Source organism: Sciurus carolinensis, chromosome X (genome assembly GCF_902686445.1).
Source record: "Sciurus carolinensis chromosome X, mSciCar1.2, whole genome shotgun sequence".
Lineage (NCBI taxonomy): Eukaryota > Metazoa > Chordata > Mammalia > Rodentia > Sciuridae > Sciurus > Sciurus carolinensis.
Genome location: NC_062232.1, coordinates 79,019,936 through 79,036,895, shown reverse-complemented (window position 1 = coordinate 79,036,895; position 16,960 = coordinate 79,019,936). Strand labels below are relative to the sequence as shown.

General features: G+C 35.2%; 1 protein-coding gene across 6 annotated transcripts in view; it reads right to left on the bottom strand.

The window, feature by feature from the left end:
• The window catches only part of Diaph2 (diaphanous related formin 2), an 831,244-nt gene that overhangs the window by 614,381 nt on the left and 199,903 nt on the right, over positions 1-16,960 (bottom strand). For all 6 annotated transcript variants that reach the window (XM_047535653.1, XM_047535655.1, XM_047535654.1 and 3 more), the window contains 2 exons: positions 6,279-6,353; positions 6,136-6,205 (listed from right to left, as the gene is read on the bottom strand). In XM_047535653.1, the coding sequence (XP_047391609.1) occupies positions 6,136-6,205; positions 6,279-6,353 (145 nt within the window). The remainder of the gene's footprint in view (positions 1-6,135; positions 6,206-6,278; positions 6,354-16,960) is intronic.

Below are 16,960 nucleotides of genomic sequence, written 5' to 3'. Positions count from 1 at the left end.
AATAAGAAATATAAAACTTTCATTCAAAATTAAATATCTATGTAACATCTGTCATTAAAATAAAGCAACTCAACAAAGATTACCCCAAAACCTGTACCTCTACAATGAGGTTCTCATTAATTATATTAATGCTCCTTAAATGCAGTTTCTTTATTAGAAATGACTGGATCTTGGAATTTTCGTCTCTTAATCAGATATGATTTCTATTAGCCTGCCCTAAAAATTCCATAAAGATTTGGAAGAAATATGGGAATGATCAGTAGTTCTTCAACAAAGAACATGTAAAGTACATATTGATAGAACATGTAAAGTACATATTGACATGACTTTTGAAAGCAACTCTACTGATGTCATTGAGTGCTCCTGGGGAACGCTGAAATTCATGGTTAAATTTTCCAATGTGTTTGCATGAAAAATTAAGGGGAATAAAAAAGATAGTATGTTAACAAGCTCTATTGTATAAAATATGCAGTTAAAGAAGCAATAAACCTGAGCATGAATTTTCCCATACGTTCTTCTACTTGCCCTCCCTTTCAGACAGCTACAAAGGTAGTGAACTCAAAGAAATGGCACATGGTGGCATACTCAATTAGACAGAGAAAAAATAATTTGAATTTATTTTGTAGACATGGAAATATGTATGTGTGTGTACACATACATGCAAGTTCTAACAAATAGATATGGAAATGCTGAAGAAAGTCTAATACTTCAGTTTTTGCTACATTGAGAAAGTAGACTGGGCGCAGTGGCACATGCCTGTAATCCCAGCGGCTTGGGAGGCTAAGGCAGGAAGATTCAGAGTTCAAAGTCAGCCTCAGCAAAAGTGAGGTGCCAAGCAACTCAGTGAGACCCTGTCTCTAAATATAGTACAAAATAGCGCTGGGATGTGGCTCAATGGTTAAGCACCCCTGGGTACAACCCCCTCTACCCACCCCCCCAAAAAAAAGAAAGAATGTAGTGTTTTCTTTCATCTTTGTTACACAAAGTATTTCCTATATTTCTTAGGAACTATCCTTGCTTCATTTTATAGTCTAATGGTGAAATCTGACATTTCTTTGGAACAAAACTGCCATTTCAAGCTAACCTTTATTTAAGTACCAAACATATGCATAGTACCATGTTCTTAATTTAACTTCTAAAAGAACCTGTGCAGGGAGGGAACATAGGTAAAGCTATTAAATGTGACTTTACCATAGATCATAATAAGTAAGGAAATATATGGAAATAAGACAAAAAATGGATATATGTCTACAAAGGTGGCTGGTACATGATAAAAAGTAAGGAATATAATTAAAAAAGCACATGTGTAAACCAGACAAATGGATGGTTATAATGCAGCCATCAAACCTGAAATAACAGCTTTAAAAAATCAATTAGACTAAGGGTGACATATTTTCAAAATTTTATTTATTGTTTAATTATAAACTCTAATATGTGGTGATATACTGAATATAAAGATATGGGAAATGTACCTGGAAAACCATCAATCCAAACATCAGAGCAATATTATCAAAATGGAAGTAAGGAATAATGGGTTACTTTTTATGATTTTATTATTACATGCCATGGACAGGGAAAAGAGTTTCTGAAGGTAATCTAAACTCCAATGGGTCAAAAAACTAACATTTTAGTCATTTTGGATGAAAATTTCCTTCTTTGATTTGGACGATTTATTCCAACATGAAATGAATATATAAATGTATATTTTCTATTTTGAATGCATATTTATGACTGTTGTTTCACATGCCTATAATTTAGAAGATCTAATTGTTTATGTTTTAAGTGCATAAATGCAAGACATAAACGTGGCCTAACTAAAACTTACCCCTAGTTTAGAAAAGTATAGAATAATCTAAGTCAAATGAACAGGCTCTTCAAAACTGCAAAACTCTTACAAAGTAAGAAACTATGCATTGATAATAATAAAGTGTATTCTGTGGGAAAAGGCTCTATAAGAAATCTTACCAATATAATTTTCTTTTTTCTCAATTTTTTTTCTTAGTTGTAGACGGACACAATACCTTTGTTTTATTTATTTTTATGTGGTGCGGAGAATTGAACCCAGTACCTTACACATTCTAGGCAAGTGTGCTACCACTGAGCTACGACCCCAACGCCAATATAATTTTCTTTAGTGACTATACTGATTAAAATTAGTTGGTATCCTAGAAAACTGTGGCAGTTGACAGTATGAATCAATATGAATGCAGAACAAAGGGTACTATATTTCAATTTACAGATGAGTGGACTGATTAGCTGGAGAGGTCAAGTTATTTTCCAGAGGCCACTCAACTTATTAGTACCAAAGAATGAACTCTCTATAGTTCAGTAGATCTCCTGATTTCTAGTATTATGTTCTCTTTCCATTATGTCATTATTTCCTTCAGTTGAAGAGAGATCCATCATGAACCATGGAGAAGCAACACTTAGTAAATACTTTCTTGTTACTCATCAAAGTCTGCATAACTTTGTAACTGAAGACTAAGAGCACAGCAGTTGAAAAATTCTATACTAGTATAGATAGGAGTATTTCTGTATGGAACTTCCAGAAACAGCACTGTAAGTATATGTAAGAGTCTCATATCTACTAGCAAGCATCTACCACATGTGCCAATAATATTTTTCATTGACATAAGCATGTATAAAATATAAATGGTGATATATAACTTCATATGCCTAAGAAATACTGCAGATTCCTTAAATAGAAAATCTTATTTCATTGGTTATTAATAGTTATATTCCACATGTGGCAAGATTCTGGTTATTTTAAAATTATATATCTCTATTAAGCACTTTGAGATTATAGAACACCAAAGGTAATTATGTAATTAAGTGAATTAATCAATGGTATTTTTCTTGTAGGTATATAAGTTATATCATTTCTGAGACAACAATAAAAAGTCTAAAATTCATATGGTCCCTAATAATGCAACTGGTATCATACAAAGAGAAAAGCCCTGCTGTCTTCCAGAGATGTCTTCAATGTTTTAGTCAACTTCTGCATCACTGTGACCAAAATACTTGACAGAAACAACTTAGAGAAGCAAAAGTTCATTTTGGCTCACAGTAGACAGTCAACTCCACTGCTCTGGGCCCAAGGTGAGGAAGCATATCATGGGGAAAGGGCAAGACAAAGGGAAGTTGCTCCCCTCATTATAGCACAGAAGCAGAGAGAGAGGAGCAAAGGGTCTACAGGGCAGATGCACCCATCCAGTCCAGTGTCCCACTTGCTCTAGCCACATTCCCACCTGCCTACAGTTACCACCCAGTCAATCCATTCAAACTAGTATGGACTGATTAGTCTACGACTCTCACAATCATTTCATCTCTGAATATCCCTGCACTAATACAAGAGATTTTGGAGGACACCTCACATCCAAACCATAACATTCTAGCCCTGGCCCCCAAAAGTTCATGTTCTTCTCACAATGCAAAATACATTTATATTATCTCCAAGAGTCCTATAGGCTGAACAGTCCCCACACTGCCCAAAAGTTCAAGTTCGAAGTCTCTTCTGAGGTCAGGCACAGTGGTGCACACCTGTAATCCCAACAGCTTGGGAGGCTGAGACAGGATGGAGAGTTCTAGGCCAGTCTGAACAACTTGGCAAGGCCCTAAGCAACTCAGCAAGACCCTATCTCTAAATAAAATATTTAAAAAATGGTTGGGATGTGGTTCAGTGGTTAAGCTCACCCCTCAGGTTCAATCCCCAGTACCCAAAAAAACAAAAACAAAAAAAAAGTTTCTTGTGAGACTCAAAGCAAACTCTTGGCTATGAGCTCCTATAAACATCAAAAGAAAGTTACATATATCCAATATATAGTGGCATAGCATAAGCACTCCCATTCTAAAGGGAGGAATAGAGGCACAGAACAAAAGGATGGGGCCAAAGCAAAACTAAACCCAGCCAGGCAAACAGGTCCCCTAGATATACTTACAGCAACTAGGTCACATAGCCATAAGATGTGCTCTCCAAATGACTTGGACAGCCCTACCCTTTGGCCTAGCTAGTTGAAGTGTACATGGGCTACCTTTTAACATGACTCACTCCATTGCCAGCAGCTTTTCTAGGTTGACAGTTCATGTTACTGGCATCTCTTAATTGTTGGGGTCTACATTCTAGCTTTGGCTTCACCTTTACAGCTTCAAGCATTGCCCTCTCAGGGACAGACCTGTTACACTTTTCCTGACCTCCCAGGTCTTCCTTTTAAATCTCAGTTTAAGCATCCATGACCCCTTAATTTTAGCATCCTGTATTCCTGCAGAACCAATACCACATGATGACACCAAGGTCTGCTGCCAGCTCTTGCAATACCTAGGGCCCTTGGAATCATGGTTTCCACAGATTCTGAGTACAAAAATGGCTGAGTACAACTTTGTAGGTGCCCCTGTGAAAGAGGTAAATCCCAATGATCTCTTCTCAAGGGAACTTTCCCTTCCACATCCTAGATCCCACAATGGTTATGGTCATGCAAATTCCTGAGATGCCCTCAGGTCATCTTTCCTATTTTCTCTGTGTGAAGTATTTAAGGTCTTTTTAGGGGCAATAATATTTTCAGAAAGCATAACTCTCTTGGTGTTAATTTTACATGCATGATTTTGGCCAAACTGCAGTTTTTAAAATCTTATTACCTCTGCTTTCTGCTCCTGTTTGTCACAGTAAGCCTGGCTAAGAGCTGCAAGCAATATCTATGCCACTGATTGAATGCTGTGCTGTCTTGAATTTCCTCTGACAGATTAATTAGTTCATCACTTTTAAATTCAGCTTGACACAAAGTCTCAGGACACAGACAAAATACAGACAAGTCCTTTGCCAGAATGTAATATGAAAGGCCTTTAGTTCAATCCCCAACATAGTCTTCATTTTCCTCTGAAACCTCAGGAGCATATTTCTCACTCCTATCAGCATTCTGGTCTTCTGAGCTCCCACCAGAATCATCCACTAAGCTCTGCTTTCAATAGCCTAAGGTTTTTCCAGCATGCATTTTCAAATTTTTCCAAATTCATCCCACAAACCATTTCCAAAGGCTTCTGAACCACATGGTCAGGTCAGTCACAGCGATGATCCCACTTCTCAATACCAATTTCTGTTTTAGTCAGCTTTTGTGTCACTGTGACCAAAATGTCTGAAAAGAATAACTTAGAGGAGGAAACATTAATTTTATCTCATGAAATCAGAGGTCTCAGTTCATAAATGGCCAACTACATTGCTCTGGGCCCAAGATGAGGCAGCACACCAAGGGGGAAGGGTATGCCAGAAGGAAGATCTTCTCCTCTAGGCAGCAAGGAAGTGGAGTGGGGTGGGGTGGGGTGGGGTAGGGAGTGCAGAGAAGATATATCCTTTCAGGGCATGACCCAGTGACCCACTTCCTCTAGCCACTCCCCAACTACCTATATTTACCAACCAGTCAGTCCATTCAAACTGATGGATTGATTCCGTTAGAGCTCTCACAATCCAATCACTTTACCTCCGCATTCATACAGAGGATTGGGGTGACATCTCATTTGCAAAGCATAATGCTCATAAAAGACATTAACTGAACATAAAAGAAAGAGAATCTTAACCTTATGATGTTCTTAGAAACCAAGTCAAACCTGACCCTTAAATTTTCTTTTTCAATGGAATAAAAACTCTGTATGGAAATGGTATTCAACTTATAACATTTAACTACTACCATAAAAGAAAAAAAGAAAATATTACTAATTTGGAAACATGACTAATATGTTTGTATAACTGCAATACCAATAAATATTATATAAAGCAAAACATATTTTAGATGGGCACACACCTGTACCCACTGACTCAGGAGGCTGAGGTAGGAAGATAGAGAGTTCGAAATCAGCCTAAGAAAAAGTGAGGTGCTAAGCAACTCAGTGAAACCCTATCTCTAAATAAAATACAAAATAGGGCTGGGGATGTGGCTCAATGGTTGAGTGCCCCTGAGTTCAATCCCAGTACCAGTACCAAAAAAAAAAGTATATTTTAAATAATCTTTCAATGAAACTTATGATTTGCATCATAAAGACCTTTTTGTAAACTGATTAAGTACCAACTATCTCATCTGTTTTCAAACTTTCACAATGTCAAGCACGTTTTCCCCTTTTGTAACAGAGGCAGAAGTAAATACTACTTACCTTATTATTCATAAATGCTTTGAGGCACTGAATGAGTTTATACTGATTCTTCTTGTCAATATTTTCTTGCCTAAGAAAAAAACAATATTATGTTGTACTTGAAATTTCCCCCTCTGATGAATTTTTTTAAAGTTTATTCTTACTGTTTTTTGTCCAGAATCTTTTCCAGAACATCCAATAAGAGTCCAAGACCTTCATGTCCAAAGTTGTTAACCCAACTATAATATAAACAAACAAAAAAAGTTTACATAAATTCATGTATTTAAAACATTAAATATTCAGAATGACATTTTGGTTTTCAATTCTGATAATTCTATCTTAATATTATTTTCTTCTACTGCTACTGATTCAAACACTGACTGGATATGTGTAACTAAGAGATCTTCACCTAAACCCAAGAACTTTCTTTACATTTTTGATTGCACACTGAACAGCACTGCCTTGGTTGTTTCACCAGCATCATATATTTAAGTCTGAATTATGTGCTGAATTTATCTTTCCCTGTTTGCACTCCCCTAAATCAACTTTTCTTCTATTCTTCAACATTCTGTTAATAACATTATGACCCTTTGAGTCCTCTAGACTTGAAATATTAACATAACTGTTTGATCTCCCATTCTACCTCCCCTTTGCATTTGTTCTGTTTGTCCATTTAACAAATATTTGCCAACTGTCCATAAAGTACCAAGCATGTTGTAGGTGACAGAGATAAAAGAAACAACAAAACTAAGCCCTTTGCTCTCATGAAGTCAACCATCGAGAAAGAGGAAGACAAATGATAAACAAATAACGAACTATAATAAATATCAGTGTTTTGATGCAAGGATAAAAAATAAAAATTGGGGGGCTGGGGATGTGGCTCAGTGGTAGAGCACTTGCCTAGCATATGTGAGGCACTGGGTTCAATTCTCAGCACCACATATAAATACATGAGTAAAATAAAGTTCTGTCAACATCTAAAAATATATTTAGAAAAAGAAAAAGAAAAATTGGTAAATGAAATAAAATAGAGAACCCAAATGCTACTTTTCAATGTGCAATCAGCAAAAGGTCCTCTGTTAAGGTGATATTAGAGCAGAGCCCTGAAGGAAGTAAAGACTTTTACAGCAGAAGAATTAAGGGAAAACTGCACCCTGAGGTGATAACTAGTATGTTTGAAAAGTTCCAGAAACTGTGAGGGGATCAGTGCATTGGAGGGGACTGAGTAAGGAGGCTTGAGAGAATGGCAGGAGGTCAAATCCCATGTGTGGTAGAAGGCTAGAAGACAGATCACATAGATTGGTCTGACTTTATGGCATCCAGGCATAAACGTTCTAGAATTAGTCCTCAAATGCCCCCTCCATCCTTGTTGTTGTCTATGATAACATTCTAGTTTAGCTCTATTAACCTTTCTTTAATATGCCTGAAGACTCCCAAATGGGTTATTTGTAGTTTCATTTTTTTTGTTGTTGTTCATTTTACTAAATATCAGATTAAATTGCATTTAACCATAGCCTTCTTTCCTTTTTTCCCTGGACTACCTAATACATTTAAGTTCTTTGGTCCAACATTCTAATCTAGCCTGAATTTAACTTTCTAGCCTAAGACCTTATACCATATGTGCTAATAAAATCAGACAAATTATCATTCCTGGAGCATTCCCTGCATTTCCCTGTTCATTTATTCTTTCTTCCCAGAGGTTACCCCAATACCATCCCAACAAACCTTCAAAGCTCAAAATGACTGTTCTGAACCATTAATGTCTTCTTCCTATAAGTCCTCCAACAATACACAAGTTGTTTTTCTCATGAACCCCCACTGACATTATGATTCTTGACACACATCTTACTCACCCTTTTGGGTTATAAATTCTCTAAAGACAGTATATTATCTCATTGATCTTTCTATCTCCCATATCACTTAGCAGAGTGGCTTACATGTAGTCCATGAATATTTATTACAGATAGACATCACTACATAAATATTTGTTAACTTAAATTTAATAAATTTCCTAATTTCTGTGGTTAAGAGTATAAGTAGTCTCATGCTGCCCAAGAAGTTCATGAACCAAAGTAAATATATAGTAGACTTCTGTGAAGCAATGATTAAAATCTATACTCCTCGCCTCCCCCGGTGCTGGGATAGAAGCCAGGGCTTCCTGCATGCTAGGCAAGTGTTCTACTGCAGAGCTACATCACCAGTCTCATACTCTATATAGTTAAACCATGCACATATTTTCATTCCACTGTCTTCATCCATTTCATCCCTACCTAAGGTAAAGCTTACCAACATAATAGAGATCTCTTTATAAGAGAATATCAGTAAGAATCATCAGGTCACTGAAGAAAATATATTTAGAAATAGCACATTTTCAGAACTAGTCACATCCATCCACAATATATATGTAAACTCATTTTAAACAAATTCTGCTTTAATTTCCATAATGGAAAGGAGAAAAATCAATATGGCATTGTAATGATAATTGGCAGCAAGCTACTATTCAATTGAAGCATGTAATCATCCAATGCAATGAGCTATTTTCTCTAAAGACTCTCGATAATCAGTGGGGTGGTTATGGAAGAATAAAGGAACATCAGTTCTAAGCATAATATACTGTATTTAATCTATCACAGAGAAAAATCAGCAGATATCATTACTACACAGTATAATCTACAACCTTAACATAGTAGGAATTATGAACAAATTTATATAGATAGCCCTCAATATCTGCTTTGGCATTTGGCATCAATATCTGCTTTGGCATTTGGGAAGAAGAAAAAAAATCTGTGACTTCATTAAATTTAACACAAATTGTTTTTAAAATTCGAAGTTTTATTCATATTCCCTTTATAACTAGTATTATTAAAAATTAGGATTACTTCTTTCTTGGTCTAGGAAATTATTTGACACAAGAATATGATTTATACTTGTCACTTGAAATCAGTCACCCACACATCTCAGACTGTTATCAAATTGTGCAGTTCATGGTACTTTGGTTTCATTCAGTAAAAATTCCTATTGATCTGGGGTCGGGGGGATGGATGCAATCATGAAATTTCAGTGTCAGGAGGAAGGGAATTAGGCAATGAAAAAGTCTCAGTTGTGAATACTATAGTCTGATGGACAGAGGAGACCTAGTAAGAGTGTTAAGCCAGGTACAATGGCACACACCTGTAATCCCAGCATGTTAGAAGGCTGAGGCAGGAAGAACACAAGTTCAAGGCCACCCTGGACAACTTAGCGAGACTCTATCTCAAAATTAAAGATAAATAAATAATTAAACAGGGCTAGGGGTATAGCTCAATGATAGAACATTCCTGGGTTTCAATACAAAAATAAATAAAAGAGTTCAGAGTTTTTAAAATAGAGAGAGAATAGTAGCCTGAAAGGACTTTATTGCTAGAGGGATAAAACAATTATGATTGTAGTATTATGACTCTCAAGAGATTAAAAGAAAGAATGTGCAGCTGGACATCTTTTTTCCTTTTTCTCTTGCCAGTACCATTTTTCTATCTTTCAGGCATCAAGCACTTTGTGGCCTCTAGCCAAGTGTTTACTATTCATTCAGAATCTCTTCCTCTCTGTATACACACACACACACAGTGGCCATGAAATGATGAAGCTGTTAAAAGCAAAATGTTGGCTCCTTTACATGGGCAGAATTTTAGACACTGGAATAAAAAGAGTATAAATTAGTGTTTCTCAGAATGCATCCCAAACCAGCATCATCCACATTATTTGGGAACTCATTAGAAATGAAAATGTGTGTGCCCTGAACTATGGAATCAGTAAATGAGAGTGAGGGGGCAAGTTATGTTTTAACTCCTTCCTGATGGTTCTAATGCTCACTCAATATTTCAGAACCACTGGCATAGAACATGGTTTACAGAGAAGTAGGAGAAAGCTTTCTCAGGCAGAACTCAGGCTCAGAACTCAAGACTGTTTTAGATATCCTCCCAACCACACTGTATACACCCACTGCCACAGAACAGATAGGAATTAATGTGAAGCAGGTAATGTTGGCATATTTCACAAAGTATACAAATTCCAACTCTGAGTTATTCACTACAAATTGGGACATCTAGAGCTTTACAAATAAAGTTGATGACTCAATTTAAAATCCAACATAGAGATTGCAGATCAAGACAGACAGACATAAATTTTTTTTTGTTTATTTATTTATTTTTAACGTTTACATAGGGTAATGATGTTTATTTTTTTCCCTTCCCCCCACCCCTCCCACCCCTCTTTTCCCTCTATACAGTCCTTCTTTCCTTCATTCTTACCGCTCTCCTTAGCCTAACTCTAAACCTAACCCTAAACCTAATGCTAACCCCTCCCAACCCCCATTATATGTCCTCATCCGCTTATCAGCGAGATCATTCGTCCTTTAGTTTTTTGAGATTGGCTTATCTCACTTAGCATGATATTCTCCAATTTCGTCCATTTGCCTACAAATGCCATAATTTTATCATTCTTCATTGCGGAGTAATATTCCATTGTATAAATATGCCACAGTTTCTTTATCCATTCATCAACTGAAGGGCATCTAGGTTGGTTCCACAATCTGGCTATGGTGAATTGAGCAGCAATGAACATTGATGTGGCTGTATCTCTGTAGTATGCTGATTTTAAGTCCTTTGGGTATAGGCCAAGGAGTGGGATAGCTGGGTCAAATGGTGTTTCCATTCCAAGCTTTCTGAGGAATCTCCACATTGCTTTCCAGAGTGGCTGCACTAATTTGTAACCCCACCAGCAATGTATGAGTGTTCCTTTTTCACCACATCCTCGCCAACACCTATTGTTCCTTGTGTTCTTGATAATTGCCATTCTAATTGGGGTGAGATGAAATCTTAGGGTAGTTTTGATTTGCATTTCCCTTATTACTAGGGATGTTGAACATTTTTTCATATATCTGGTGATTACTTGTACATCTTCTTCTGTGAAGTGTCTGTTCATTTCCTTAGCCCATTTGTTGATTGGATTATTTGTATTCTTCGTGTAGAGTTTTTTGAATTCTTTATAGATTCTGGAAATTAGCGCTCTATCTGAGGTATGGTTGGCAAAAATATTCTCCCACTCTGTAGGCTCTCTCTTCACATTTCTGATAGTTTCCTTTGCTGAGAGAAAGCTTTTTAGTTTGAATCTATCCCAGTTGTTGATTCTTGCTTTTATTTCTTGTGCTATGGGAGTCCTGTTAAGGAAGTCTGATCCTAAGCCAACAAGTTGAAGATTTGGACCTACTTTTTCTTCTATAAGATGCAGGGTCTCTGATCTGATTCCAAGGTCCTTGATCCATTTTGAGTTGAGTTTTGTGTAGGGTGAGAGATAGGGGTTTAATTTCATTCTATTGCATATGGTTTTCCAGTTTTCCCAGCACCATTTGTTGAAGAGGCTATCTTTTCTCCATTGCATATTTTTGGAACCTTTGTCTAGTATGAGAAAATTGTATTTATTTGGGTTTGTGTCCATGTCCTCTATTCTGTACCATTGATCTACCTGTCTATTTTGGTACCAATACCATGCCGTTTTTGTTACTATTGCTTTGTAGTAGAGTTGAAGATCTGGTATTGCAATACCCCCTGCTTCGCTCTTGCTACTGAGGATTGCTTTAGCTATTCTAGGTTTTTTATTCTTCCAGATGAATTTCATAATTGCTTGCTCTATTTCTGCAAGGTACATCATTGGGACATAAATTTGTCTGTAGTATCTTAGCCTGAAATAATAGCAATTCATCATGAACCTTAAATATGCAAGACATAGAAGAAGCAGAGAATAATGAAGAACCAAACAGAAGAAAACATGGAAAACATTAACTTTTATAATTTCCATAACCACCTTGAAATACAAAATATTTTTCTTTCCTTTTTACTGAGATGATTTATATACTGCAAAATTCAACCTTCTGACAAATTTCATAGTCATGTAACCACCAACACAAACAAGATACAGATTATTTCCATCATCCAAAATAGTGCCCAATTCCCCTTTGTAGTCAATCCTCTTTCTCTGTCTCACCCCTTGGTAACTACAGTTGCAGATTTTTATGTCCAGCTTCTTTCACTTAGCATAAATATTTTTATTTGTTATTTTTAGTTATACATGGCAATAGAATCACTTAGCATAAAAATTGTAATAGCCAATTATTTTGTTGAATGTTTCAGTAGTCCATTCCTTGCTATTACATGAATATACCACCATTTATTCACATATTAGTTGATATATATTTCAATAGTTTTGAGGTTTCAATAATTATAAATAAAGCTGCTATAAACATCCACATAGAAGTATTTGTGTAAACATATGTTTATTTTCCCTTAGGACAATAGCCAGGGGTGAAACTGCTGGGTCTTATGGTAAGTATATGTTTCACTTTTTTAAAAAACTGCTTTCCAATTTGGCCATTCTATTTAGTACTCCTTCAGCAATTGTTATAGTTCCAATTGCTCCAAATCCTTGTCTGCACTTGATATTGAAAGTCTTTTTAAATTCAGCCATTCCAAAACTGCTTTGAGGTAAAGAAACTGAGAAGTAAAGCAGTTAAGTAACTTGGTAAACATCACTCAATAAGAAAGTAGCTGCAGTTCTAGAACCTAAACCCATATTTGACTCCCATGACCTTGCTTCTTTCAATCACATCATTAGAAATTACTAAAACAAGAGCAGTACACTATTTTCTGTAAAAAATACCTAATGGTTTCACCAATAACTCAATGAAGAAGAATTTATGATTGCTACAGAACTACACTGAGTTTATATCTGTATATCTGTGCCTAGACACATAATTATGTTTATTTGTATAGCTTAATTCAATTGTTTAGATAGGATAAGTATAATCCATGTTTTTATTATCTTTAAAGTTCTGAGTTTTAATTAAGAAATCCAGAAAATACTGCTAATATATATTGTGACTTCAGCTAAAATTTTCAGTCATGATTTAGGTAAAGAAGTTTATGAGAAAAAAAAAAATAGGGTCAAAATAGGGCTTGGACTTTTTTGGAGGGGAGAGGGCTGTAAATGCTACAATCTCACTTTATGACACATAATGTATTAATGATTTTATGCTATCAGGTTAAAGAATTGTCTTACATGCTACATATCCAAGCTGCTATTAGGTGGTCACTTGTCAGGAGCCCAGATACGACAAATGAACCACCTAAACAAAAACAACAGAAAGACCAGGAGAAATAATGTACAAGTAAGCAAGAGGTCAGGATTAGATCTGCAAAGGAAGCCAGGGTGAATATCTTAGGAACATGAGTGACTCTCAGTAAAAAAAGACTTCTGGTTACACTTATAAAGATTTGGCTATATCTGTCAGATAATCCTATATCTGGTATGCTCTTCAAGAAGTCTAAAATTAATTGTTCTTTGCCCAAGCTTACTCAAACATCAAGAAAATATTCTATCATTCATCAGCGAACTATGCTGTGAGCTTGCATGATGGTATAGCTAAATGCATAAGCTTTAGAGGAAAACTGATCTAGGTTCCAATGTCATCTCTACAAACTCTAGCTATGTTATTTGTGATCAGTTACTTAAACTCTTTAACCTCATCTTTTATTGCCCATCTTATCGAGGGATGAGAAAAGTGCCCATAAAGTCTTTGCAACAATTAAATGGAATAATGTATGTGAAAGAACACAATAAAGCTAGTATTAAAATACTTTCCAAAATGTTAAAAATCCAAAATGCAAACTCTTTGAATGTTATAATCCAAAGACCAGTATGAATTTTAGGCATACATTAAATAATCTTTTTATTAAGCCCCCTGTGGGATTGAACCACAGGCCTTGTTTATGCTAGGCAAACATTCTACCAACTGAGTTACATCCCTAACCCTTTTTACTTTAAGACAGGGTCTCACTAAGCTTCTCAGGCTGGCCATGAACTGCTTCAGCCATTCCTCCTCCTTCAGCTTCCTGAGTTGCTAGGATTACAGGTGTGTGCCACCACACCCAGCTAAGAATCTTTTTAAAACAATATTAACACTTAACTCAGTACGAAGTATTTTAATTTTTGTGAAATCTGCAGAGGACTCTAAAACCATACTAGATTTCATCTATTCACTGATAGAAAAATAAACTTCATAATTTAAATATCTGAAACTCATATTATCTCATATACTTTCTTTAACTTGTTATTACCCAAAACTTTGTATATAAGTAATTGTAACTATATTTAGTGCTGACCAGTTGACATTAGAATAGTCACAGAAATTATAATAGTGCAAGGGTGAAAAAGGAGCAGGAAAGAGGGAAAATTTATAGTTCATGCACAATTTGACAGTGAGAATTTTATCAAAGTATTCTAAAGTTTTAAAACAGAAATCTCTCCCTAGTTTTCAGAACTTCTGAGGTCATTATTTTTAAAGGGCCCACCTACGCTGATCAGCATTATCAAAGGAAAGAAATTCTTGCATTTCATGAAAGTATCAGAGAATTCATTTAACCCTAAATCGAAGAGAAAGCAAGATTCTTCCTTCCATAGTTCTCCAGGGCAAAACAAAATGAGAAAAACTCTATAAATGTACCTATTCTATTAAAGGAGTGAGTGAAATTCTGTTCCCTTCAGATCTATGTAAAGGACAACCCATCAGTTTCCCAAAACCTCAACATTCTATCTATAAGTTATATATTTGGACTCTGAATTAGTTATATTTAATGTCATGTAAACTAAAGATTTGGGAACAAATGAGTTAAGTACCTTATATACAATACAGACATAGTAAGCCATAGTGACTGCATGTTCACTTATGATTAGATTGTCCAGATTTACGTCTATCTTTCAAAATGGTTAAACCTAAAATTAGAAAATTCTATACTGAGTCCCATAAGCTGTAAAGGCTATTGGTCTCATGTGAAGGAGTCCAATATTAGTCATGTCATCCCTTTATCACTGTTTGTTCAGTGCTAAAGGCTAGTATAGAGGGTTATGTGTTCTGTACAAAGGATTTTATTTCTCTCTAATGGTGTTCTATTCCCATGTGTAATCTCATACTACAACCCAAATCACTGGAACATCAAATAAAATGAATGATAGTTTGAAGTTTCTTGGGGGAATTCAGAAAATTGGTAAAAATTATAACACATGAAAGAACTAATTCAAAAAGCTGAGAAGACTTTAAAGGTTTGTTATATGGTGTTTTTTGATTTTGTTTTTACTGAAAAACATCTCATTTTAATACCAATATTGCCAATGAAATGTTTTTTCAATGCAATTAAAACCAAACCTTACTTTTATGTGGAAAAAATAAAAAGAGCCCCGGATAATTAAAACCTGCATAAACAATACTGTACATTTAGTTCATAGATGGATATCCCCAAACAGTAGCCAAGAAAAACTTGATATTTTTGGCATCATTAGACAATTTGTTCAACCTAAATCAACATCTCAGTTCCACTATCAACTAAAAAATACATCAACTAAAAAATAAAATGCTGAAAAAAAAAAAACAAGAAAAGATTTCTATATACTATGACTGACTTAGTCTTAATACAATAAAAACATATATATTCACTCAGGTTTGTCTACATGAAAGTAAACACAATAGCATTGGGCATTTGAATAACCTTGCAAATGATTCACTGGTGGATTCATTTTTGGGAACTATCTCTGACCAATTATATTACTTGATGTAATGCTACCATTTCTAGACATTTGTGCATAAGCCTTTGAAGCATGACATTCAACTGACCGCTTATTTCACCTGATTCATAGGCAGGTTGAATGTGTCAATTTTCCAGCTCTGCTTCTCGATGAGTTCTGACTTCAATGCTGTGATAGATTATAATTTTTTTAAAAAACACAAAGAGGACATTCCATCTTTCTCTCTGACTGTATTGAAAAAATCTGTTCTGTTTCATGCTATTTATACATTTTACAAAAGAGTAAACATTCATTCTTTCTGTTTATATTATGTAAAAACAAATTCTTTTTCTATATTCACAAAAGAAATTGTAAGTTACTTAGAAAAATCTCCTTAGGGCAAGAGTTGAGATGCACTTTGTTTCCTAGTACTGGGAATCAAACCCAGGACCTCACACATGCTAGGCAATTGCTTAACCACTGAGCTATCTCCCCAACTTTATGTATAGCAAGAATTTAAGTAAAAACTCTCCAGAAAAGGATAAAAATTCCATATTCATTAAAATCAATTTCTTAAGCTGTCTAAATTACTTTGAAAATAGTCTAAGAAATGACTTAAGCCTGAATCTGTACAATTATCTAACATGCTCCACAATAAGAAATAGTTTCCTTCCACCTTCCTTTAAAATTTTTTGTTAGAAAAGTATAAAAAGGTCTTCTCCATGCTAGTGATGGAAAAAAATTATAAAAAATGTGAATAAAAATGAAAATCAACTCTTCAATATATAGTGAATAGAGCGAAGCAAGAGGAAAGGGCATTCCAAATCGTCAAGCAAAGGCCAGTCATATTTTACATCTTTTTCTTATGTTTAAAAGTGTGAATATAATTATGTTAGGATACTTACTAAAGCCGCCTTCTTAGTGATATAACCAGTCAAACCTATAATAAAATGTTAACTTCCACAAGAAATATGTATTGGTTTATTTTCCTAAGCTAAGTAATACAGTTAAAATTCTATCATGTACTCCACAGGACATCCAATGTCTTTTAGTTTAGAGGAATTTTATTAAAATTAACTTACTCCAAGAAATCACATTCCTAATCTGTAGGCCCTGGAAATGAAAGAGAGCTGACACCGAGTTTATCTGTCATGAATAAAGTAAGTAAGAAATTCTTTGAAGGCATAGAAGAGAACAGAGGCATTACCACATATACCCGTACATATTCTTTTTCCTAACCCAATTTGTATGTCACACT